At 42.1% G+C, this 24,976-nt stretch overlaps 3 protein-coding genes across 3 annotated transcripts in view; all 3 read left to right on the top strand.

The window, feature by feature from the left end:
• Positions 1–11,084, top strand: part of igf2r (insulin-like growth factor 2 receptor) — a 40,337-nt gene extending 29,253 nt beyond the window's left edge. Inside the window, exons 41-50 of the mRNA XM_069172331.1 lie at positions 691–925; positions 1,209–1,348; positions 2,290–2,407; positions 3,459–3,605; positions 4,645–4,829; positions 5,405–5,591; positions 5,699–5,845; positions 5,958–6,027; positions 6,713–7,015; positions 7,119–11,084. Of these exons, the coding sequence (XP_069028432.1) occupies positions 691–925; positions 1,209–1,348; positions 2,290–2,407; positions 3,459–3,605; positions 4,645–4,829; positions 5,405–5,591; positions 5,699–5,845; positions 5,958–6,027; positions 6,713–7,015; positions 7,119–7,286 (1,700 nt within the window). The 3' untranslated portion in view covers positions 7,287–11,084. The remainder of the gene's footprint in view (positions 1–690; positions 926–1,208; positions 1,349–2,289; positions 2,408–3,458; positions 3,606–4,644; positions 4,830–5,404; positions 5,592–5,698; positions 5,846–5,957; positions 6,028–6,712; positions 7,016–7,118) is intronic.
• Positions 11,085–12,262: 1,178 nt separating this feature from the next.
• Positions 12,263–18,561, top strand: LOC138212077 (solute carrier family 22 member 2-like). The gene is made up of 11 exons (XM_069172317.1): positions 12,263–12,760; positions 13,497–13,600; positions 13,869–14,023; positions 14,514–14,682; positions 15,544–15,658; positions 16,331–16,434; positions 16,598–16,812; positions 16,916–17,024; positions 17,194–17,306; positions 17,714–17,813; positions 18,278–18,561. Exons 1-11 carry the CDS (start codon positions 12,356–12,358, stop codon positions 18,369–18,371), a joined length of 1,683 nt encoding a protein of 560 aa, XP_069028418.1. The 5' UTR covers positions 12,263–12,355; the 3' UTR covers positions 18,372–18,561.
• A 978-nt stretch (positions 18,562–19,539) lies between these two features.
• The window catches only part of LOC138212109 (solute carrier family 22 member 2-like), an 81,191-nt gene continuing 75,754 nt past the window's right edge, over positions 19,540–24,976 (top strand). The window contains exons 1-6 of the mRNA XM_069172359.1: positions 19,540–19,943; positions 20,701–20,748; positions 20,951–21,054; positions 21,895–22,049; positions 22,191–22,359; positions 22,761–22,875. Coding sequence (XP_069028460.1) covers positions 19,587–19,943; positions 20,701–20,748; positions 20,951–21,054; positions 21,895–22,049; positions 22,191–22,359; positions 22,761–22,875 — 948 coding nt within the window. The 5' untranslated portion in view covers positions 19,540–19,586. The remainder of the gene's footprint in view (positions 19,944–20,700; positions 20,749–20,950; positions 21,055–21,894; positions 22,050–22,190; positions 22,360–22,760; positions 22,876–24,976) is intronic.

Genomic DNA, 24,976 nt, shown 5'->3' with positions numbered 1-24,976 from the left:
CGTCTGATTCGCTTTACAGCCTGACTCGGCGTGTTCCCTGCTCTGCTCTCTTTCCCCACATTTCTTGTCTGTCTCCACTGCAACTATCTACTGATTTTTTTTTTTTTTTTTTTTTTTTTAAATAAAATTTGAAATTTTATTACAAATTTTATAATAATAAAAAAAAAGTCCAGTTAAATGATTATTTGTTTCTTCCTCTCCGGGAATTCGGGCACTTTTTCCTTCTTGATCATGCAAAATACTTTTATTTTTTTAACTTATGTCAGTTTCAGCAACTTCTACAGTCAAACTTTTGCCATTATTTTTTTTTAAATTTTTTACAGCTTTTTTATATATATATATTTACATTTACATATAAATATATATAAATGTTTTAATATATATATATTTTTTTTACAGCTTTTTATATATATATATATATATATATATTTACATTTACATATAAAGATATATAAATGTTTTATAAACAATCTAAGAAAATTAAATGAAAGAAAACAGAAAACAAGCTTAGATATTAGTAGTTGGATCAGAACAAAGATACAACTTAGAAAAGGATTAAAAAAATAACAATCCAAAGGTAAAAAAAAAAGAAAAGGAAATAAGGATCTGAGTAATATAAAGTTGTGTTGCATTTTATGGCCTCCCCCCCCCTGACTCTTCTCTCTCCTTCACCTCTCTCTCGTCTTCCAGCCTCCGGTAAGCGTCAGTCCTCCATATTGTTCACCTGCGACCGGTCGGCGGGCCACGGCTCCCCGCAGCTGATCTCGGAGACGGTGGGTTGCTCGGCAACCTTCCAGTGGCGCACCAGCGCCGTCTGTCCCCCGAGGAAGATGGAGTGTAAGCTGGTCAGCCAGCACCAGACGTACGACCTGCGAGCCCTGTCCTCCCTCACCGAGCCGTGGAAGTTCAGCCACAAAGGAGACGCGTACGTTTTAAGCGGGGGAAACTGGTTTTATTACGTTTGTTTGTGCACGTTTTTAAAATCTTTACGCGAGGAGCCGAAGGAGGGAAATGTTTGTCTAACCCGAGGTGATTTGCTTAGTCGAAATTTTCACAAAAACGGTAGACGTACACCTGAAAAGTGGCAGATATTCTTCCATATATAGTTGGATTTTTAACTTTATAGAAAAAAAAATCTCCTCCAGAATTACAAAAAAAAATACCCAAATAGCATTAATCTTTTTTTTTTTTTTCTCTCTCTGCTTCAGGTATTTCATCAACCTGTGTCAGAGTATCCACGGTGCGCTCACCGACTGTCCGGAAGGAGCCACCGTGTGCCGACGCTCGGCGGCAGCGACGAAAACTGACGTCCTCGGCCGAGTCTACACTCAGAAGATGAGCTACACCGGTGGGCAAACAAGTCCAATTCATTTCCACCGTCGCTTGAAGTCTGGCTTTTTTTTTTTTTTTGGCGCAATAATGCTACAGTGGTGTCGGTGTTTGTGTAAATCTGACATTGTCATGCTGAAACCAAGCGGCAACCAGCAGCGACGTCACCCGGCGGGTTTGTGAACGTCCGTAATGAAACCTGGAGTTCCGATTTTGTTCGGCGGCCATCTTTGCTAGTTCGGAGCAGGAAGTGACCATATTTGGGCGAGCTGAGGGGGTGGGGGGAGGATCTGACTCGATCTGATAGGAAAACCCGACGATGCTGCGTCCCCGCCCACCGATAGCCGTAACCTGACTGCACCACAGGCCTGTCAATCAAACAGACGCGCTCCCTTTTTGAAGCTTATTTTCTAATTAACGACGGGACTAGTTTCAGATGAACCGCCAGAAAACGAAAAAGAATAAGCGACTTTCAGCTAACAGCACCGAAATTACTCGTGGAGAAACTTTAATGACTGAGAATTCGGAGAGAATTTGAATGGGAGTCTACGGAGGCTTTTTGGAGCCGACCTCTAGTGGCCCTCGGTGGTACTGCAGCTTAAGGCCTCATTTTTCAGACACAAGATGTTATGTTAACTTTTATACAGTCTGTGGCTAAAACAAGACATTTTACCCAGACTGGATGTTTTCTTAATATATTTTCCTGCTTTTTATTATTTTATTTTTTTTTTAATGTTTATTTAACTGAAATCAGAGCAGGCTTCGACGTAAACATGAGTTTATCAGTTGTTGTTTTCGATCCTAAATCCCTCTGCAGCACATCTGTTACCATCTGCTTTTTCGAGTTACTCGTGACTCTCACAGCTTAACGTTTGAGAAAAAGTTTTATCGCCGTCGTCTCACCTGACTCCCCCCCTGTCCCCCCCTGTCCTCCCCCCCCCCCCCCCCCCCCCCCCGCAGACGGAAAGATCTCCGTCAGCTACTCGGCAGGAGACGACGTCTGCGGTAACGGCAAGAAGGCCAAGACGGTGATCCGTCTGAGCTGCGGCTCCACAGTCGGACACCCGGAACTCATCAGGTAACGGAATAAAATCCGTTTTTCATTTTCAACGTGAAGAGTTTCTAGAAAAGTCGACTTCACACAGAAGCAAACTTTAACATGAAATCACTGTATTGAATAAGGAGAATATTTCAAGAAGGAAGTTGTAAAAACAAAAAAAACAAAAAACACGCGATGCTCAGATAGACACATTTTCACTGAGACGTTGACGCGCTCTCTGATTCAGGATTTTTCTAACCGGCGGTTAATATCCAAACGGAGTGTTTGTATTTAAAGTTAAACTTTCGTCATCTGAGGTGCGTTGCAAAACGTTGGTCTTCTCTCGGCAGGTTTAATGTTATTCACAGTCACAAGTCGGTCAAATCTGTAACTCCTTTATTAGATTCATATCCAAGGACTCCCTTTGTATTTTTTTTTTTAACTTTTTGTAGTTTACTGAGCACAAATAAAAAGTACAGTAGTTGACACCTGGAATTATCGTGCGTCTCCGCGTACGTCGAGTAAATAAACGTGAACGTGTGCTGAAAAAAAAACGTGCAGGAATGAGTGGAAACGGCGGATATTCAAAACGTCTGCGCCACATTTTTAATGCCCTTCACTTTTTGAAAATCATGACGTATTTTCTAAATGTCTGAAAACACGAGTTTGTAATTTACGACCTGAACCGTCAGACTCGACCCGATCGCGTCGGCTCAGGTTTCGATTATTAAATGGATCCAGCGGGTTTTTAAGGGTCTGGCTCTGCGCTGCCGGTGGACGAGTGAACTGTGTGAAGGGGGCGGGGCTCTTCCCCGATGTGAATCAAAATTACACAAAAAAACCAACTAAACCCAGAGGAGGCTTTGGTGCAATAAATGTGAAGCCGACAGCCTGATTCAAAACTAAAACACATTTACGCCTCTACTTTATTTTGTCTACTTTTTGACATTATATTCTGTGTTTGTTTTTTTAAATCCACCCTCTCCCCAAAATTGGTCCTCAAAAGTTTTTTTTTTGTTTTTTTTAAACGTGACTCTTTTAAATATTCAGCCGTTTATTTCGAGTATCGTGTTTCCTGTTTGTGCGAAAGTGTCGATGAGGTGTCGTGTGAGTTCGTGATCGGCTGGGAGACGCGGTTGGCCTGCGCGGTGAAGCAGCAGGAGGTGGAGATGGTCAACGGGACGATCCAGGTTCCTGACACCGGAGTCAGCCTCAGTCTGGGAGTGCTTTACTTCAGGTAACACACACACACACACACACATACTCACACACACACACTCACACTCACAGAAACGCACACACACACACACACACACACACACACACACACACACACACACACACACACACACACACACACACATACTCACACACACACACACACACACACACACATACTCACACACACACACACACACACACACACACACACACACACACATACTCACACACACACACTCACACACACACACATACTCACACACACACACACACACACACACACACGCACACACACATACTCACACACACACACTCACACACACACACATACTCACACACACACACATACTCACACACACACACATATACATACATACATACACGCATACACACGCATACACACACACATGCACACACACACACACACACACACACACACACACATACTCACACACACACACATATACATACATACATACACGCATACACACGCATACACACACACATGCACACACACACACACACACACACACACACAGAAACACAGATACACACACATACACACATACACACTCACACTCACAGAAACACACACACACACACACACACACACACACACACATACACACTCACACTCACAGAAACACATACACACACACACACACACACACACACAGTCACACATTGTGTCTCAATCCTGCTCCTACTAGATAAGATAGATAGACACACACACACATACACACGCACACACACATATACACACACACACACACACACACACACACACACACACACACACACACACACACACACACACACAGCGTGGAAGATTCGGCAAAAGCAATACAAAACATAAAAAAAATGTTAAAATACACAATATATACAAATAAAATAGAATAAATACAAAAGAGATGAAACACCAATGCAACAGTGTGTTGACGGTGAACGGTGAACAGAGCACCCTCCGAAATCACACGTCAAACGAAGGAAAAGACGGAAACTCTTCTCCACGTCGAACGCGGCGACGACTTCACACCGGACGTTTCTCTCCTCAGCCTCCATCAGGCGTCCGGAGACATCCGGCGCAACGGCGACCGCTACGTCTACCACATCCAGCTGTCCGGCATCACCAACGACTCGCTGCACGACTGCGTCGGCGCCAAAATCTGCCAGGCGAAGGTCAACACGTCCTACAGACGCCAGATCGGCTCCTCCGGCAAACCCAAGTACCACATTAGAGGTGATTCACGACTTTCGTAGAAATGAGCCCTTTTGTGCGATTTCTGAGCTACGAACACGCGAGTGTTACAATGTGGGTAAGAAGTGTGGCAGTCAGGAAATGTCAAACGTAAAGAGATTTATCGTTTATATTTTAGTCGGTTCACTGGAGAGAAAAAAAAAACTAAATCACTGCAATATTTTTTCGAATCAAATAAAAAAATACTGACATTTTTTTAAGCCGAGAAATGACCATATTTGGACCGGCTGGGAGGGGGGGGGGCTTTAACCTGAAGCTGTAACCTGAGGCCTGTCAATCAAACAGACACGCCTTCCTTCCCCCCCCAAAACTTGTTGAGGCTTGAAGTACTAGTTGAATGGGAGTCTACGGAGGCTTTTTTTTTTTTTTGGAGCCGACCTCTAGTGGCGCTCGGCGGTATTGCAGATTCGAGGCGCTTCGGCATCGTTTTTTTTTTCCCCCAAGACCCGGGAAGCTGCGTCCGAGTCCGAGCGAACTTTTTTTTTTTTTTTTTTTTTTTTTTTTTTTTTTAAACGTTTAAACGTGGACTGTTTGTGTCTGCTTGCTTCTCCCACCAGGAGGGAACCTGGACGTGATAGTGCCCTCCGAGTCCAATTGCGGGCGGGAGAAGACCAAGATGGCCTCGTCCACCATCATGTTCCGCTGCAGCCCGTCGGCCGGCGTCGGCATCCCCGAGTTCATGCTGGAGACCGACGAGTGCCAGTATCTGTTCATGTGGCACACCAACGCCGTGTGCGGTCTGACGTGAGACAAACATCTGGACCTTTTTTTTTTATTTACTTCTCCCAGAAGCAGAACAACGTGTCTACAACTCCTCGTCTTTTTTTTTTTTTTTGAATTTTCTCTTTCAGGACCGTCGAAGCCCAGACGGACGACGACGACGGCGGATCTCCGGCCCTGTCCGGGAGGAGCCAGGCGGTCGGGGGGGTGCTGAGCCTCCTGTTGGTGGGTCTGACCATCTGTCTGCTCGGCCTTTTGCTCCACAAGAGAGAGAGGAGGTGAGTCCTTTCGCTGGATTTATTATTATTATTATTATTATTATTATTATTATTCATTTGGTCGAGTTTGACGTTGTTATTTGTTTTTGGCTCCCGTCTCGTCTCCTTCCAGGGAGCTGGTGTTGCAGAAAGTCGCCGGTTGCTGCAGGAGAGGAAACCAAGTCTCCTATAAATATTCCAAGGTGGGTTAAACATTTATCCACGTAGCTGAGCTCCACCCGAACCAGCTGATTGAGCCTCTTTTTACGTGAACGGTAGCAGAATTGATGCAGATCGATGCTCGACCAGCAGCTACAGGTTTGGAGACTCTTGATCTAATGAAGGAACGAGTCCCGAAATAAACGTTCAGATTCCCGTCTGGCCGCATTTTTAAGCTAAATTCATTTGATTTTTTTTTTTTTTTTTTTGGTTCTTTTTGGAGGACGATACTTCTGATTGAGTTGCGTTTTGAGTTCTTGCAGCTGCTACTTTGCAGCTCGTCAGTTTACGTTGTCGAAGACCGGCCGCGTGGTTCCTCGCAACCTGCAAATATGTCATCGCAACCCGATTAGCTGTAACCTGATTGCACCACAGGCCTGTCAATCAAACAGACACGCCCCCAAAAACAGGTCTTTTTGAATCTTCTTTTCTAATGAATGAGGGATTATTTTCAGATGGACCTCCAGAAAACTAACAAGAAGGAGCGACTTTAGCTAACAACACCGAGATAACTGATGGACACATTTTATTCACTTTGTAGTTGATGAGTGAAGTTGAATGGGAGTCTATGGAGGCTTTTTGGAGCCGACCTCTAGTGGGGCTCGCTGGTATTGCACCTCCACTTCTATACCCGGTCCGTGGCGCTGACTTGCCTTCGAAATCCCGCAGGTCAACATGGACGAAGAAGGCGGCGAAGAGGAGATGGAGTGGCTGATGGAGGAGCTCGAAGCCCCGCCCACGTCTTCCTCCCTCTCCTCCGCCTCCTCCTCGTCCCACCGCGGCGGCCGGAGTAGCCATAGCAACGGTCACATCAAGACCAAGCCGGTGAACACGGACGGCCTGCGCCGCTTCTCGCTGGACGAGCAGGAGGACGACAGCGAGGACGAGGTGCTGAGCGTGCCGGGGGTCCGGGTGTTGAAGTCCTCCGCGGCCTCGAGGCTCGCGGCGGCCCAACGCAGCATTTTCCTGACGGTGAGTACCGTCGGGGTCGGGGGTCGCGGGGGGGTCGGGGGTGGGGGGTGAACTACATCCAGCCGTGGCTCTCAAAACCTCACAACGACTCGTTGGATTTCAGGAGGAGAGCGACGAGGACCTGGTCGGCCTCCTGGACGAGTCGGACCGGAGGAGGAAGGGCAGCAAAGCTCGCTCCTCGGGCGGTCGCCACGGCAACGCGATGGCGATGGCGGCCGCCGACAGGAAACGGGACGAGGACGACAGTGACGAGGACCTCCTGCGGGTGTGATGTCGCCGCCTCCCTCCTCGCTTCCCTCCATCCGACCGTGAACTCTTCTCTCTCAGTGAATGTGTCCGTCATAGCAACGACAGAGAAACACCAACATCTCCAAACCTTTTTCCCCTCGTTTGTTTTCATTTTTTTGGGGGACGGAATTGTTTTGTTTTTTGTTTGTTTCTTTCTCGGGCTGCAGTTTTACTTGTTCCCAACTCAGAATCTGTCCAACGTCACCGTCTTATCGTCCGAATTGTATTTATTGAAATTTCATTATTTAAAAAGCGTTTTTCGACCCGCTTTCATTTTGAATCGAGATCAAATGGTTTTTTTTGTTTTTTTCCTTCGCCGCGGTCGCTTCGGTCTCGTCGCGTTTATCTAATAACGACCGTCCGTCCGGGCCAGTTGAGACGATTTACTTTTTTTTTTTATTATTATTTTTTTAATAAATCAACCTCTGAGGCGGAGAAAGCGTCTTTTCTCAACGTGAAAAGTTCTTTCGTTTTACGTTGGTGTTCTGAAATGAAGCTTCAGCGCGCGGCTCGCTGCGGACGGATTGAAGGTCTATTTAAGAAAAAAAAGCAACACGTCGGTGAAACGAAAGGTTCGCTTTTAATCTCCGTCGGCCTTTTGAGGACTTCGTTGGTAAATCGCGGCGAACGGAGAAAGCAGATTTTCGTCGGAGGAAAGAAACAACAACAACGCAACGCAACGGGAGGCCGGTTGAGTGTCGAGGACGTGGGCTCGTCTCCCGTCGGTTTTCTTTTTAAAGGGAATGAAGACAACCGTTTGTCTTTTTCTTGCTGTTTACAGTTGCTGTCATAGCAGATCTTCGTTTCTCTTTCTTTCCCCCTCGAAGAGAAAGCACAATGCCTTCCTGATGGTGAATTTTTTTTTTTTTTTTCATTTCCACCAGCGAATCTTGTCCGGCGACACGTTGATTTTTTTGTTTTGTTTTGTTTTGTTTTGTCTTGTTTTGATCAGAGACTTTGTACATAGGTGATAATGTTCTATAATGTGGACGTTTTGTTTTTTTTGTGTGTTTTTTTTTTATATGTATATTTGTCTCGTTTGTCGGTGAATTACTGTCACGTTTGTTTATTTTGGATTATTTAAATGGTCGTCTGAGCTGATTCATCTGTACGTTTTCTCTGTCCCGTGCAAGAAATAGAGATGGCCTTAAAGTGTGAATGGACGGTCGACGGAAGTGAGAATTTGAGATTTTTTTTTTTTTTGTCTGAATTGTGTTGATTTGAAGCCCCGCCCCTCTCCCCCCTCCCCATTACTCTTCTCCCTCCCGCTAAAAGCCATATTTGTACTGGAAGTTGGGGATTTTCTTCTTTTTTTTTTTTTCTGCTCACACGCCGGCTCAGTTTTGGCGTCCAGGTTGATGAAGTGAGATTTGAACTGGGTTGAAGCCACGTTTTTTTTCTTCGCAGTGCCGAAATCAGCCGAGTTCAGCCAAAACGCATGTGATGATTAATGGAAAAAAAAAAGAAGAAAAAAAAAAAAAATCCAAACTCGTGGGTTTTTTTTTTTACCAAGGATGTCAGCGGTGATGGAAGAGGACAGGTTGTCGTCTTTTCTCTTTCTAAAATGAAAAACAAGACTGCAGTGTTTCCACGTAAGAGTTCACAGTATAAACACAGTATTTGGGTGCAAGTTGTTCCCTTTAATTCCCCCCCCAAAAAAGTAGCTTCTTTTTAATTTTTTTTTGTGGGTGGTTTCCTTTTGGTTCATACAATTACAACGCAGACTCACTCTTGTACTTTTGGTAACGTCATGCGATCCTCAGTGAGCCAACGCAAAAATTAAACCTTCGTTCCCGTCGCTTGAATTAAAACGTGGCTCTCTGTCGTATTTAATTTCCTCCGATTGTAAAACAAACTAGCGAAGACGTGATGAAAAAAGTTTGTTTTTTTTCTTGGTGTGCGCCCAGCTGCTATTTTTCATCTGTTGATTTTATCGCTTCGATTCATTGGTTCGAAATTTAGTCTGAGTGTCAAAACCGAGGTGACGTCTTTTAAATGTCTTTTGTCCGAGCTTCAGTTCGAACCCCAAAGATTGGAAAATAACCGACTGATTCTTCAGTTAATCGTTACAACCCTCAGGTTTGGACCATTTTGTTGATCTGCTCTGCCGGATTCAACATAAACGTTCGTCCTTGAACTTTAAAAAAAGGGATTTGACTGCTGGTGTAATTAGAGCTGAATTTGGACATTTATCAGCAAAATTCCCCTTTTTCAGTTTCTCTGTGAAGATTTTGATATCTGCGAAGATGAAACTTTTGACTGTCGGCCCGTAAACCATTAACCAGAACAGTAAAGTTAGACTCACCGGTCCTAGAAATATATCGTTAGTTGCAGCCGTCTGTACGATCCATCTCAGTAAATCTTGTTCTGTAGTTGGTTTGGACGATGTTCTCGGTCTTGAGTGACATTTTCAGGCTTCTCATTTCAGGTGTTTTTTTTTGTTTTGTTTTTTAGACCAGGCCAATAAAACATACTTCCAAACTAAGAAACTGACCTTACACAGACTATAAATGTTCATTACAGTATGTACATTGATTGAGTTGAGTGTTTTGTTTTTTCAGTATTCAAACTAAAGTTATTCACACAACATGTGATTTCATTGCTCAAATCTCAATCAATAACCAACGTTCACCTTTCAGGGTATTTCTAAAGCTTTGTACGCAAATTTTGTTAAACAAGATTTTGTAAGACGCCCAAAATAAAAGCCCAAAAAGTAAAGCTTGGGAAAAAAAATATATAAATTGGGCATTTGCATTGAAGCATCAGTATTTTGTGTGGATGAGTTTGGGTTGTGCCATGATTTTAAAGTATAAACCAAACAGATGGAAAACTTTGTGTTACTGCCTCTTTTGAGGCTTTAAAGTGTTCAGTAACTTTTTTGATTTTAATTTGTTTTGAGACTCCAGGAAGTTCAAAAATAATAAACCTTTTTTATTTTCCACATCTCACTTATATAATCATATCAATTAGCTTCTGATCAGAAAGAATGGAGGGTTTTACTTTCAAAGTCAAATCTACCCGAGGCAGCATAACAAACCAGAGTACAAACAAACAATTTATAGTCCACACTCATCTTCAAATTCCCATTAGAAGAACAGAACAAATTAAATGAAATCGAGCCTGTTTTTGGCAGACTTGACAAAAGTTTGTTTTGTTTTATAAAGTTTAGTTTATTCATTCAGCGAGTGGAGTTTCTGTTTTTCTTGAAGCTTTTTGCCTAATTCATTGAGAAGGAGAAGGAGGTTTGATCTGGGCTAAAAAAAAAAAAAAGACTCTCCCGAGGAGACGTCGTAGCACTCCTCGGTACAGAGCAGCCGAAGGTACCGTTAAGTATGTGAAGTCTGTTTTGTTTTTTTCCGTCTTTGCATAAAAAGTCTGTTTCTGCTGTATTTTGGCACCAAAGTTTGTGTGGATCATCTGCATGGTACTCTACTGAACCTTCTCTTTCCTGAAGATATTACTGGACATTCTTGTGCTTTTTTGTGGGTTTTTTTTGTCGACACTCAAGCCGAGAATTCATTTTGGTGAAACTAATTCAGTGTCTGAGATCTGAGAGTCAAATTCAGAAGCAGAGAAACAAAGTGTGAGAATTTACTGACATAAAAAAGCACAAGAAACTTTCTGTGATGATTCGGTATACTGTGGGAGATCATTATTATGTTTTAGTTCTCGTCTGAGTTTTGTTGTCTGATATGTTTTCAGCTCTTTGCTTGTTTTCTTATTTAAAATGAATTTAAAATAAATATTGCATCATTTGAATAAATAATAGATCCGCTGTTTATCTCTGTTTTGGTTTAATCATGATTTTGTTACTAATACAAAAACAATATATGGAAAAAAATGGGGGCCAGAGACTTGAATTATTGGGAATACAATGTAACCAGTTATAATAAGTAAAAAAAAAAAAATTGTTTTTTAAAAGACTCAACATGTCTCGGCTTCTCAAAGAATTTGAAACATGACTTGGACTTTCTGCCACAAATCCGCCTTAAATCTCAAGTTCTTCCAGACAAATCCAAGTTTCAAATCTTCAGTGACAAGTCCAAGTCAAGTCGGACATACTTGCCCCTGTAAAGTCTCAACTATTTGTAGAAGAGTTTCAAAAGTCCACCTCAAGTCTCAAGTCCTTCCAGACAAGTCCAAGAAAAGTCACAAACCCTTCCAAGAAAGTTCAAGTTTCAAGTCTTTGGAGACAAGTCCAAATCAAGCCTTTTGGTTCTACCTGACAAGTTCAAGTTTGAGTCTTAAGTCTGTCAAGATAAGAGCTAGTCAAATCTCGCGTCCTTCCAGATATATACAAGTCTCAAGTCTTTGGAGAAGAGTTTAAAAAGCTTAAATCAAGTATTTAGTCTAAGTTAGGTTTAAGGTCCGCCTCAAGTCTGAGGTCCTTCAAGACAAGTCCAAGAAAAGTCACAAACCCTGCCAGACAAGTCTTAAGTCTAGATATGAGCGAGCCAAATCTACCATCTTATATATGAGTCTCAAGTCTTTGAGGACTAGTCTAAATTAAGTCTCAAGTCTTTGGAAACGAGTCCAAGTCAGGTCTTTTTTGTTCTTCCAGACAAGTCCTAGTTAAGTCTTTAATCCAAGTCAAATTTAAAGTCATTTCCAACATCCACCTTCAGTCAAGCAGAGATCTTCATGTCTAACAGATTTCCCTGGAAACCACATTCACACGTTGACTGATTGACAGCATCAGTGTGCATGAGCTGCAGGGAGGAGCTGCACCCTCGGGTCCATGCGTTCGTGTTGATGCGTGTATGTTAATGAAGCCCTGACCCCGGCCTCGGAGGCATCCCGCCTGGTTCACACAGTCGGTCTGACGTCTGTAATTGTGATAGCAAACGTGTTTTCAATGCTCCACTGGTCAGCCTGCAGAGCGCCGACGTGTTTCTGCGGACCTTTGCTCCTGCTGGTCCTGTTTAAAAACCCGGTGGAGAGGCATTTCAATGGTCACTCAGCCGAGGGAGGCTCGGCATACAAATTAGACTCCCGTCGAGCTGTTGTTGTGTTTTTGCAGTTCTCCAAAAGAAACCCGACACTTCTGCAACCATGACGACCTTCGATGACATCCTGGAAGAAGCCGGGAAGTTCGGCCGCTGCCAGAAGCGCATCTTCGCCCTCCTGTGTATGGTGTCCATGCCCTGGGCCGGCGTGTACGTGGGCATCGTCTTCCAGGGCTTCACTCCCGATCACTGGTGCCGGGACTCGGCGGCGGCGGCGGAGAGGAGGCAGGCGTGCGGCTGGAGTCCGGCGGACAGTCGCAGGCTGACGCTGCCTCTGGTCAACAGCTCCGGCGAGCTGCGGCAGAGCGCCTGCGAGCAGTTCGAGGTGGACTGGAACGCCACGGGGCTCGCCTGCGACACGCAGGAGCTGCACCTCGGCAAAACTCCCACGACCGGCTGCAGGGAAGGCTGGGAGTACGACTACGAGGGGAGACGGTCCTTCGTCACTGAGGTGAGTAACGAGACGTGTCGGGGAAAAAGCACGAGCGAAGAAGGGTACAAAAAAAAAAAGAAAAAAGGCATTAATACAACCTGATGCAGGTTAAGAAAAGTATATTAGTAATAAAAGTATATTATTATGCATAAATGAGAACAAGAGAAAGGAAGAAAAAAACTGTTTTATCATCAATTTCTGCAGCAGCTGTTTGAAGCCTGAGTTTACAGACTTATTTCATCAATTGATAACTTTTCATATAAACATCACAGAATCAGTTATTGGCTTAAATTGAACAAGACATTTGTACCATTGGATGTATTAGTGTAAATGACTTTATTCATTCATCCTCATGAAAATATAAGTAATAGAATACAGAATTTTACTATATAATTAAACAAATTTTGTTCAGATATTTTTGGTGAAAAAAAGTTGTTATTTTTCTTTTATTGGTTGATTTTTCACAAAGTAAAAGTAGCACAATGGAAAATTGTTCCATTGCAAGTAAATGTCCTGAATTCAAAATCATACCTATGTCAGTCCCTGCGGAAAATACCGATGTCGAAATCGCAATGATTGATGCAAATTCAGCCCATTCCTGTGGTAGCTTGCAATGTTGCAAAATTCCTGCAATTTTTCTGCAAAAAAAACTCTGTTGAAATAATTACACCAGTACCTCCAAATTGTACTTCGGTACAGTACATTAGTAAATGTACTTAGTTACATTCCACCACTGCTTTGTGTTTTGTTCCAGTTTGACCTGGTGTGTTCCAACGCATGGCTGGTGGACATGTACCAGGCCACCCTGAACGTGGGCTTCCTGGTCGGCAGCATCGCCATCGGCTACCTGGCCGACAGGTGAGGCAGTGATTGGCAGCGATTACGGATGAATTCAGATCGAATAAATTGACCTCTGGGTTTGATTTTTAACTTCACATGTAAACATGTCTTTTGAAACAATGACTTTTATCATTACATCTGCTTGCCATATATTCTGGTCAACGTCTTTGTAATTGGAAAATATGGTGGAATTGTTTTTTTTTCTTTTTTGGCTCTTTTGTTTTTTCATTACATGAGACAGACTGACGGTAATTTGACAGCTGCTGTCGTCACCATGTTCCTCCAGGTTTGGCAGGAAATTGAGCTTCCTCATGTCCAACCTGCTGAACGGGATCGCCGGGATCCTGGTGGCCGTGGCTCCCAACTACGTGTCCTTACTGGTGTTCAGGACGCTCTACGGGTTTGGGGTGAAGGGAGGCTGGGTGGCCGGATATGTGCTGAGTAAGGAACATTTTCATCCTCACAGCTTTTGAGCTTTCATTTACATTTTGCACAATTCTCGACTCAAATAAAGTTTCAAACCTTTCTGCAGAAGCTTTTGAAACTCTTTTAAAGGAATTAAGTGTCAACTCAAATCTTATTTTTATGTTATCAATACAAGTAGGATTCATGATTCTGTAATTATTATGTCATCATTAAAAGCGTGTGAAAAACAAAACAGAAAGACGGTCTTACTTTGTTTAGGTGTTCACGGATGAATCTGCTTGTTTTATTGTTTTTAATTACAAATATTGACTCGTATTAGATGGAGATGGAATCAGGATGAAACTAGTTTTAGTGTGTCAGAGCTGAGAGCAAAATAACAATTTTTTTTATTGGTATATCTTACTACAAAACATCACTAAAAGTATTACAGTGATTAAAAAGAAGAAAAAAAAAACAATTTGATATTTCAAATGTTTAAACTACTTTAAATTTCTTCTTTTCTTAGTCACAGAGATCGTGGGAGTGGAGTACAGACGTACGGTCGGAGTCATTTACCAGATGTTCTTCAGCGTCGGCATCCTCCTCCTCCCTCTGCTCGCCTACTTCATCACTGACTGGCGCTGGCTGCAAGTTGTCATCACCGTCCCCTACATCCTCTTCCTGTCCTACTACTGGTGAGAAAACGCTCCACAGGCTGTATGTAAAACTGGACGTAGACTCCACAAACTGAAGCTAATGCAGAAGTGCCCTTAAAGTGCAATTCCACTGAGGGCCACTAGGGGCTGGCTTTCAAAAAACCCTCAGGCTCAAAAGGCTTAAAAAGCATCAACTTCTTTCATGAAATCCAAAGTCAGTAAATGTTTTCCACAAGTCATTATGGTGTCATTAGCTAAATTCCCTCCTTCTGATCAGTTTTCTGGTGTTTCTTCTGAAAATAGTTCCATCATTAATTAGATATTAAAGTTCAAAGAGGGGTTAATTTAAAATGAATTGCAATCCTCACCAGTGCTCTTACAGCATTTGACACCAAAATTACTTTAAAATATATTTACATATTTATCATTGTCTTTAATTTATTATCTTCAATTAACAATTCATCAGTGTAGCTTTAACGGTGTTTGATCAAATGCTATAACTATAAAATTAATTATAATTTACTTCATACTGAGTTTCACGACCCATCAAACCTTAAAATATGTTAAAACCTTTTTGATCGTAAAAGTTTATTTGTAAAAAAAAAATCATTACAAATGATGAATTTTTTTTATATATATATTTGGACTTTTATTACTAATCTTATTCTAAATTGTTGTTCTATTCCAATTACTAATATATATAGATGTATATATATATACACAGTTGTAAAAACAGAAAAAAAACAAAAAACAGTTGGACAACATTTTTTTAATTTACTGTATAAGTTGCCAAAACTGAAATAAGAACAAAATTAAAGAAGAAAGAAAAGTTGCACTTTTTAACACGTCAGATTTTTTTCAGTTTGTTGTCAACATTTTTTTTTTGTTATTTATTTCCAGGTTAATTCCAGAATCTCCGAGATGGCTCCTCTCCCAGAACCAGAAGTCCAGAGCTGTGGAAATCACAGAGGCAATGGCCAAAGAAAACAAGATGACTCTGTCCAAGAACATCGAGGTAGCTGTACGAAGCGGGTTCGAGACATAAAGACAAACATCTGTGCATCAGAAACAAAACTCAGGAGAAGACGCACACTTTTCATATTGATGCTGCGGAACCATTTCCCATTTTTCCATTTTTCTCAAAACATTTTTAGTTTCTATATTTGTTGTGTTTAGAATTTAGTTTCCTTTTATGTGTTCTAGTTGCGTTCAATTTTAAAATCCTTGTTTATATTTTGCATCTGTTTTTGGTGCAGTTACATTTACATGATGCCGTTTCACTCTAATACTGCAGTCCTGTAATAAATCCTCCTATCATAAAGGATAAAATGTTAAAAAAAAGAAAGAATCTATTTCAGATGTGTGTGGATCACTTTGGAGGTTATAGTTTGTGCTGCTGTGCAATTTTTTTTTAATGTTATTCAGAGGTTTTTGTTATTCAACTTGACCTCATTGATATATAAGTGAAGGACAAAATAATAGAAACACCTGCCAGCCCCCAAAATGCATTAGTTTGAGATATATCTACACAATGAAGTGAACACTGAGTATAAACAGTTAATAGACAAAAATAGCAAAATATGCTCAATTTAAACCAAAAGAAAATGTTAAAGATCTGTGTAAATTTACAGTGCAACAGTTTTTAATCAGTGATGTCCGCCATAGTTGACATTTTATATTCCTGCAGACTCTGGCCGATGATAACGCCGACTTCACCACCACCGCCTCCTTCATGGACCTGATCCGAACTCCAAAAATGAGAAAACACACTTGTATTCTCAGCTACAACTGGTGAGTGTTTAGTTGAACCTGAACAGGACTTTACTTTTTTTTTTTTTTTTTAATTAATTTTTTTATTGTAAAGGATTATTTTCACCAATCAAAACAATCAGAAGTCTGAATTATGGGATTAGAGATGAATCTTTTTTCCCCTCCCGCCGCCTCCATCTCCCAGGTTCACCAGTGCCGTTGTCTACCAGGGTCTCATCATGAGGCTCGGCATTCTGGGAGGAAACGTCTACATCGACTTCCTCATCTCCGGCCTGGTCGAGTTCCCCGCCGCCTTCCTCATCCTCTTCACCATCGAACGCATCGGCCGGCGCCTCCCCTTCGCCGCCGCCAACTTCGTGGCCGGAGCTTCCTGCTTCATCACCGCCTTCATTCCCGACAGTGAGCATCTTTAATATCAACAGATTGTTATTTTCCTGGTACATTTTTGCCCCGCCTCCTCCCCCGCCCCCCCTGAACGCTCCTCCTGTCGACGTCCTCGCAGGCATGTTCTGGTTTAAAACCGTTGTGGCCTGCATCGGTCGGTTGGGGATCACCATGGCCTTCGAGATGGTGGTGTTCGTTAACACCGAGCTCTACCCGACATTCGTCAGGTGAAATGTAGAAACTGGTCACATTGTAGCTGTTGATATTTAGCTCTCTAAAACAGTAAAACATCTTTTTGTGTCAGAAAAACTGTCTGACAGTGTTTAGAAACATAAATATGCTGTAAATACACCTTCAAATATGATCTAACTGGATGTTTTCGTTTTGTGTCTGAAGGAACCTGGGAGTGTCCGTTTGTTCCACGCTGTGTGATGTCGGAGGCATCGTGGCTCCCTTCCTGCTCTACCGACTGGCCGTCATCTGGCTGGAGCTGCCGCTCATCATCTTCGGTGGGTTTTTATAATATTGTTGCATCAGAACATTTTAAAATTATGTAAAAAAAAATGACGCGAGTCCCGTCCTGAGGAAAGTTGTTTCTCGATTGTTGAGTTCTTCGCCGCGTTCAAGAAACTCAACGCGAGTGTTTCCAAATATAAAAGTTATATTCAGAAATGGTTTGTGTTCTTAATTACTATTAAAAAAAAAAAAAAAAAAAAAAAAAGTAAATGTGCTCCATTGACTTTTATCTTAGTATTATATTCTTCTTGGAAGCTAGTTGTTACACAGACCAGGAATCTCTACGAAAAAGAGAATTTCGAAATTTCACTGCCGGATATAATTAAACTGGAAAGATCAACACGAACGGTTGTCACGCGTTATTATTAAAGTTGAGAATATGTCGGATCGTGTTTTGCAGGCACTCTGGCTTTCCTGGCCGGTGGTCTGGTTCTGCTGCTCCCCGAGACCAGAGGCGTGCCGCTGCCCGACACCATCGACGACATCGAGTTCCCGGAGAAGTGAGTATTTACGGCAGCAAGAATAAAAAATAAAAGCAGAGGAGGCTCTTTTTATTAGACTGAGTCCATGTTTTGTATCTGATGGAAGTAAACATGTCGGCGCTAAATGTGTTCTGGACGCAGTTTGAAGAAGATGTCATGTTTTTCTCAATCACACAGATCCGATGAGGGACGTAACAAAAGATTACATTAATTATCGATTAATCTGCAGATATTTTTTTTGTCAATAAAATCACATTAAATAAGCAAAACGAAAAAGCCATATTTTCATGTCCACAAATGACGACGAAAAGCATATTCGCCATTTTTGCTTCAAACATTAGTAAAACAATTAATTATCAAAATACCTGCCGATTCACTTTCTGTTGATTGACTAATTGATTAGTCTCCTAATTGTGGCAGCTGTATATCGTACACCAGTTTGTACCTGATGTACTTCATGTGGCTCTCTGTGTGATTTCCAGGGCGAAGGAGAAAGCTGGCCAGAGGAACCATCAGTTGTCCAACCTGTTGCCCAACAACGACGTCTCGTCCAACAAAGAACAAGCAACCGTTTAAATCTCCTTCAGTGTTTCAGTATTTATTTATGTCTGTGAACAGTGTTGCTTGTAGATGTATTTGATACTACCTTCAATTTGTGTGATTTCTTTTTTTTTTTTGACAGCTATATTAAAAGTTTTCTACATTTGTCTGTGAGCCTCATCAAAGACTGCGTCATTAAATTATTAGAGTTTTCTTTTTAACACGACTTAAGCTGCAATGTGTTTTTATTTGGAATAAAAAAAACATTTAAAAAAAAACATTTACGAGAGTTTAGACCTGGTTGATTTTGACGTGGTTACCACGGTAACAGTAAATGCGGTTTAAAACGACAGCAAACATTCATCGAGTGGTGTCGCTTTCATCGCCTGCTGAAATTGACCTTAGATTTATCTTATTAGTTTTCTGGTGGTCCATCTGAAAATAATCTTATCATTAATTACATATCAGGCCTCGATAAGTGGGTTTTTTTTTGGGTGAAGTGTCTGTTTGTTATGTGGGCGGGGCCTAGTTTCCACGGCTCCCTAATCAGATCCAGTCAGATAAGTCACTCGCACCTCCCCCTTCTCGGCCAAATATGGTTCCTTCTGGCTTGTTGAGGCGTCAGAGCGGCAGTTCACAAACCAGTGGGCGGCGTCCCTGTTGGTAAATATGAAAGAGAATTTCCAGGCTGATATTAAAATGAAAAACACCAACAGTGGACTGCCTGCGGCGTCGTTCTCATCCATTCATAATAGTGAACTCTGTTGGACTCCGGTGCTAATAATTAAAATCACTCTATAGAGGAGTAACTACAGGATGTAAATACGCTTAAAGGCTGCTGCAGAAAAAAAGTCCAGCTTCGTTTGTGATTCTACTTTCGTACATTTATGTTTGTTTAAAGGTTCCAGTGCACTGCTGCCTACAACAGACTACAGTTGACTGGATGCAGCACTGTTGCCTTAAAAAATAACTGTGTGCATAAATTATATGGTCGGATACTTTAATCAGTTTGTTCTGTTTCATGCTCGCTCAGGTTTGTTCAATGATTGCATCATTTCTCTGAAATTCACTGTCTGACTCCATTAAACAGTAACGTGCTTTAGGCTTCATATTCACCTTTTGGACTTTACCTTCTGATCGACCTGCTCAGCGAAGCGGCAAATGAAGTCTGAAAGTAAGAGGGCATTCATCCACGGTGCGCTGGATGGTACATTAGATTTACTTCGATAGCTTAAACTTGTGTTGCGGTCGATGGCGACCTTCGATGACCTCCTGGAGGAGGCCGGGTCTTTTGGCCGCTGCCAGAAGAGAATCTTCGCTCTGCTCTGTTTCTTGTCGTTGCCGTTTTCAGGCGTGTACGTGGGCATCGTCTTCCAGGGCTTCACTCCCGATCACTGGTGCCGGGACTCGGCGGCGGCGGCGGAGAGGAGGCAGGCGTGCGGCTGGAGTCCGGCGGACAGTCGCAGGCTGACGCTGCCTCTGGTCAACAGCTCCGGCGAGCTGCGGCAGAGCGCCTGCGAGCAGTTCGAGGTGGACTGGAACGTCACGGGGCTCGCCTGCGACACGCAGGAGCTGCACCTGAGTGGAGCTCCACTTACAGCATGCAAGGTCCATTCCCAGAGACTGTTTTTACGGCTTCACGCCGGCTAAAGGTGTTGTGTTTTCGGGTTGATAGATACTTTATTAATCCCGCAAGGGGACATTTTTTTGTCCGTCCATCTGTCTCGTTCTTGTGAACGCGATATCTCAAGAAATTCCAAACATTTACGTGAACGTGATACCTCAGGGAACACGTGGATGGAATTTCTTCAAATGTGACACAATTGTTCACTTGGCCTCAAGGATGATCTGATTGGAGTTTGGTTGTGAAAAGGTCAAAGTTCAAGGTCACCGTAACCTCATGTCCACGTCATCCGTCGTGTCCCGCTTCTCGTGAACGCAATATCTCAAGAATGCCGCAACGGAATTTCTTTAAACTTGGCGGAAACATTTACTTGATACCAACGGTGAACTGATGAAATTTGGATGGTCAAAGGTCAAAGTCACTGTCCAATCATGGTGGCCCAGGCTCATGAATTCAATATTTCCGCCAGGTGGTAAATTCTAGTTAATTGTTACCTTTGAGTTTCACTAAATATGACACAACGTCAATCTCCAAGACTGGTCAGGACATTCGCGGGGTTTTGACCCAATGTCCTTCATATTCATTTGCACACTGGGGTTTGCATGTTCAAAAATTTGGTTCCCAGTATACGCCGAGAGCTCAGCACCAGAAGTTATGTCCCGTTTGTCATCCTAGAACAACTAAAAGAGACGCGCTTTTGATTTGGTGCATGAATTTCATTCTTTTGTTTTTGTCTTTAAGGATGGCTGGGAGTATCAGTATGAAGGCAGGAAGTCCTTTGTCACAGAGGTGAGAAGAGAAATTTGATGCATGGACGCTTTAAAATAGAATTGCTTTACAACAGATAATTCACTGAAACTTTGCGAGGTTTCTCAGTTAAATCAATAATTAAATAGGGCAGGTACGAGGTATATCAGCGACTCTCACAATGCCTGGTTTCTAATATTTTACTATGCAAACCTGTGAAAATGTCCTGTTTTCGTCTCTTCAGTTCAACCTGGTGTGCTCAGATGGATGGTTGGTGGATATGTACCAGTCCACTCTCAACTTGGGCTTCCTCATCGGCAGCTTTGCTTTTGGCTACTTTGCTGACAGGTGAGGCCATGAATTACCTGTGTTTTCTAGCGTGGACACTGAATATAGATAGCAGACGAACACACGATTCCATTCATGCTACATTTTCAAGCTTCGAGTGGGGCATTGCCTTCTTGTTTTTTTGGGGCCGCAAGAGACCTTATCTGGACAAGCAGGGGAGGAGCAAGGGGTCGATTTGTTGACACCTTTTGGAATGGGAGTCTATTGGAGCCAGAGTTTTTTTTTTTGGACTGAGCCCACAGTGGCTATCAATGGTATTGCACGTTAAGGCACCTCTACATTGGGTTTATTTTTCAGACTCAAAGACGACATCCATTTTTATATATGATTTGTGTTTCCATGCATGCTTTCACTTTTGCATGACGCTTCTGTCTCGCTTGTACTAAAACTTCTTCCTGCGGGCGATTTCCCGCCCAGAGTTTAAGGCCATTTGCGTGTTCTCGTACTCCTTTATGATGAATTTTAAAGTTGGGGACGACAGCAAATCTCCTCGTACATCTCCTCCTCAAAACAAGCATCCATTTCGTTATCCTGGCACATGCGCAGTCAGAAAGCTTGCTGGGATTAGAGTTCGTACAGTTACAGTTTTTTGTCATCATGGGAAATCCACAAAGGGCCATGGACATGTAATGAAATTTACGTAATCTAGAGCCACACGGCCCTGGCAGACTAACGCACATGAAAAGCATGCACCTCATGGCTTTCTGTCAACAAGAAACCTCTAACATTAGCAAAGACTTTACTGCTACATGTTGTTTTGGAAGGTTTTGTCTTCAAAATAATGATCTAATGTTAAATCAACCAATCCCCTCCTGATGTACTTTCTCTTTCTTTCTGCAGGTTTGGCAGGAAGATCAGTTTCCTCGTGTCCAACGTCTTGAATGTAACTGCCGGGATTGTGTTGGCTGTGGTTCCGAACTACATCTCCATCCTGGTGGTCAGGGCCATCTTCGGCTTTGGAGTCAAAGGAGGCTGGATGACCTGTTATGTCCTACGTAATGATGACTGTTTGCTGAAATTGATTGAAATTTACAGCAACGAACCAGCTAAATGCAAAAGCCACGCCAAGTCCGTTTTGTTTTTGTCTTTCTCGTAAAATACATTCGGTTTTAATACTTTTTTTGTCATTCTTTCAGTCACAGAGATCGTTGGAGTGGAGTACAGACGGACTGTGGGCATCTTGTTCCAGATGTTCTTCAGCATCGGCAACCTCATCCTTCCTCTGCTCGCCTACTTCATTACTGACTGGCGCTGGCTGCAGGTCGTCATCACCGTCCCCTACATCCTCTTTGTGTCCTACTACTGGTTAGAGACATCTTATTCAATTTTTAAACCTTTCGCTTCAACCATATGATTGGTTGATGGGATAATTGCTTGAATACGCAATTGGCAATACTACACTCAAATCTGCAGTGCAGACTAAAGTAGGGTGTTTAGGTCAGTAGGGTGGATAATAAGGTTTATTACTTATTCTTCTTCTGCAGTTTTATTAGCTTTCACAATGAACTTCATCCAAGTACCTGAATCAAACGTCACTGTTTGTGTCCGGCAATATTATAAAAGTATGGTGAATGTCTTAACCTGGGTATAGTGCGACAAGCATCCTTAGTTTTCTTGTTAATAGTCACGAGGAACAAAGAAGCCCAGACTTGTCTGTTCATTGTTGGACAGTCGCTGAGATTTGTCTGCGTCGTTTCGTCTGTCAGGTTCATCCCAGAGTCTCCGAGGTGGCTCATCACTCAGAAAAGATCCTCCGAAGCGCTGGAGATTACTGAAGCCATGGCCAAGGAGAACAAGATGAAATTCACAAGGAATTTGGAGGTAGATGAATTCAATGGTTTACTTAAAGGATAACAGTTTTTTACACAACGGATCTCATCAAAAGACCATCACAAATGAGAAGTGTATTCTGTTATTGTCTTAATTCAACACCCTGGTGATGAATTTCAGTCAAAATGCATTGGTTTCTCACATTCAGTTTTAAAAATTTTCTATGATTAAACCTGAAGACTTAGGATGCATTCACGCCTGCCTTGTTTGGTCCGAACCAAAATAACAGGTATACAGTGGTGTGAAAAAGTGTTTGCCCCCTTCCTGATTTCCAATTTTTTTGCATGTCTGTCACACTTAAATGTTTCAGATCATCAAACAAATTTAAATATTAGTCAAAGGTAACACATTATTAAGGGAGAAAAAAAAATCCAAACCCACATGGCCCTGTGTGAAAAAGTGTTTGCCCGTTGCTGTTAAAACATAACTTAACTGTGGTTTATCACACCTGAGTTCAATTTCTCGAGCCACACCCAGGCCTGATTTCTGCCACACCTGTTCTCAATCAAGAAATCACTTCAATAGGACCTGCCTGACAAAGTGAAGTAGACCAAAAGATCATCAAAAGATGGACATCATGCCGAGATCCAAAGAAATTCAGGAACAAATGAGAAAGAAAGTAATTGAGATCTATCAGTCTGGAAAAGGTTCTAAAGTCATTTCTAAAGCTTTGGGACTCCAGAGAACCACAGTGAGAGCCATTATCCACAAATGGAGAAAACATGGTACAGTGATGAACCTTCCCGGAAGTGACCGGCCGACCAAAATTACCCCGAGAGCGCAGCGACGACTCATCCGAGAGGTCACAAAAGACCCCACGACAACATCTAAAGAACTGCAGGCCTCACTTGCCTCAGTTAAGGTCAGTGTTCATGACTGCACCATAAGAAAGAGACAGGGCAAAAATGGCCTGCATGGCAGAATTCCAAGACGGAAACCAATGCTGAGCAAAAAGAACATTAAGGCTCGTCTCATTTTTGCCAGAAAACATCTTGATGATCCCCAAGACATTTGGGAAAATACTCTGTGGACTGACGAGACAAAAGTTGAACTTTTTGGAAGGTGTGTGTCCCATTTCCATCTGGCGTAAAAGTAACACCGCATTTCCGAAAAAGAACATCATACCAACAGTAAAATATGGTGGTGGTAGTGTGATGGTCTGGGGCTATTTACTTTAGTATGTTGTCTAAAATATGAAGAATAAGTCATACCATAGTATGTCGTTGAAACTGTCATACTATAGTATTTTCCTTCATCCCAAAAATTTTAAAAAAGTCATACAATGAACCTTACCATGAGTGGAATGAGTCTTGGATGAGTCGTCGCTGCGTCTGACGTTTTTTTTCGGCCAAATTTTTTTTTAATACTTAAGACCATGTATGTCGTCTAAAATATAAAGAAAAAGTCATACCATAGTATGTCGTCGAAACCGTCGTACTATAGAATGACTTTTTCATCGACCCAAAAAGTATGACTTTTTTTTGTCCCAAAATTTTTTAAATACTTAAGACTTCAGTATGTCGTCTACCATATGAAGAATAAGTTGTACCATAGTATGTCGTCAAAACCGTCATACTATAGTATGACTTTTCCTTCGTCCCAAAAAATATGAAGAAAAAGTCAAGCCGTAGTTTTTCGTCCACAACGTGATATTATAGTATGACTTTTTTTTCGTCTGAAAAATTCTAAATTATGCTGAGGCATGTCGTCAAATAAAACTGAAAAAAACCCCTATCATATACTAACACAGGCACAGTGGTTAGTGCTGCTGCCTTGCAGTCAGAAGGCCATGGGATCGAGTCCAACTGGAAGCAATGTCTGAATTCGTCCCAAAAATGTAAAAAAAACTCACACTATAGTATGATGTTTTTTTTCGGCCAAAAAAATGTAAAATACTTAAGACTTTAGTATGTCGTGTAAAATCTGGAAAAAGTCATACCATGGTATGTCGTCGAAACAGTCGTACTGTTATATAACTTTTTTATCGACCCAAAAATCACAAAAAAAGTCAAGTATGACGTTTTTTTTCGGGCAAAATTTTTTAAAATACTTAAGACTTTAGTATGTCGTATAAAATAAGAAGTTTAAGTCA

This window comes from Embiotoca jacksoni, unplaced genomic scaffold, assembly GCF_022577435.1.
Source record: "Embiotoca jacksoni isolate LCO1_2020_lvr unplaced genomic scaffold, fEmbJac1.0.p SCAF_52, whole genome shotgun sequence".
NCBI classification, from domain to species: Eukaryota; Metazoa; Chordata; class Actinopteri; family Embiotocidae; genus Embiotoca; species Embiotoca jacksoni.
The sequence above is the reverse complement of the archived record's forward strand: the minus strand, read 5'-3'. Positions and strand labels throughout refer to the sequence as shown.

Bases quoted from the DNA above. Each gene is read 5' to 3' on its own strand.
- LOC138212077 (XM_069172317.1), top strand. From the start codon at position 12,356: ATGACGACCTTCGATGACATCCTGGAAGAAGCCGGGAAGTTCGGCCGC. The intron at 12,761-13,496 runs GTGAGTAACGAG...GTTTTGTTCCAG, and splicing joins GACGGTCCTTCGTCACTGAG to TTTGACCTGGTGTGTTCCAA. The intron at 14,024-14,513 runs GTAAGGAACATT...TTCTTTTCTTAG, and splicing joins GGTGGCCGGATATGTGCTGA to TCACAGAGATCGTGGGAGTG.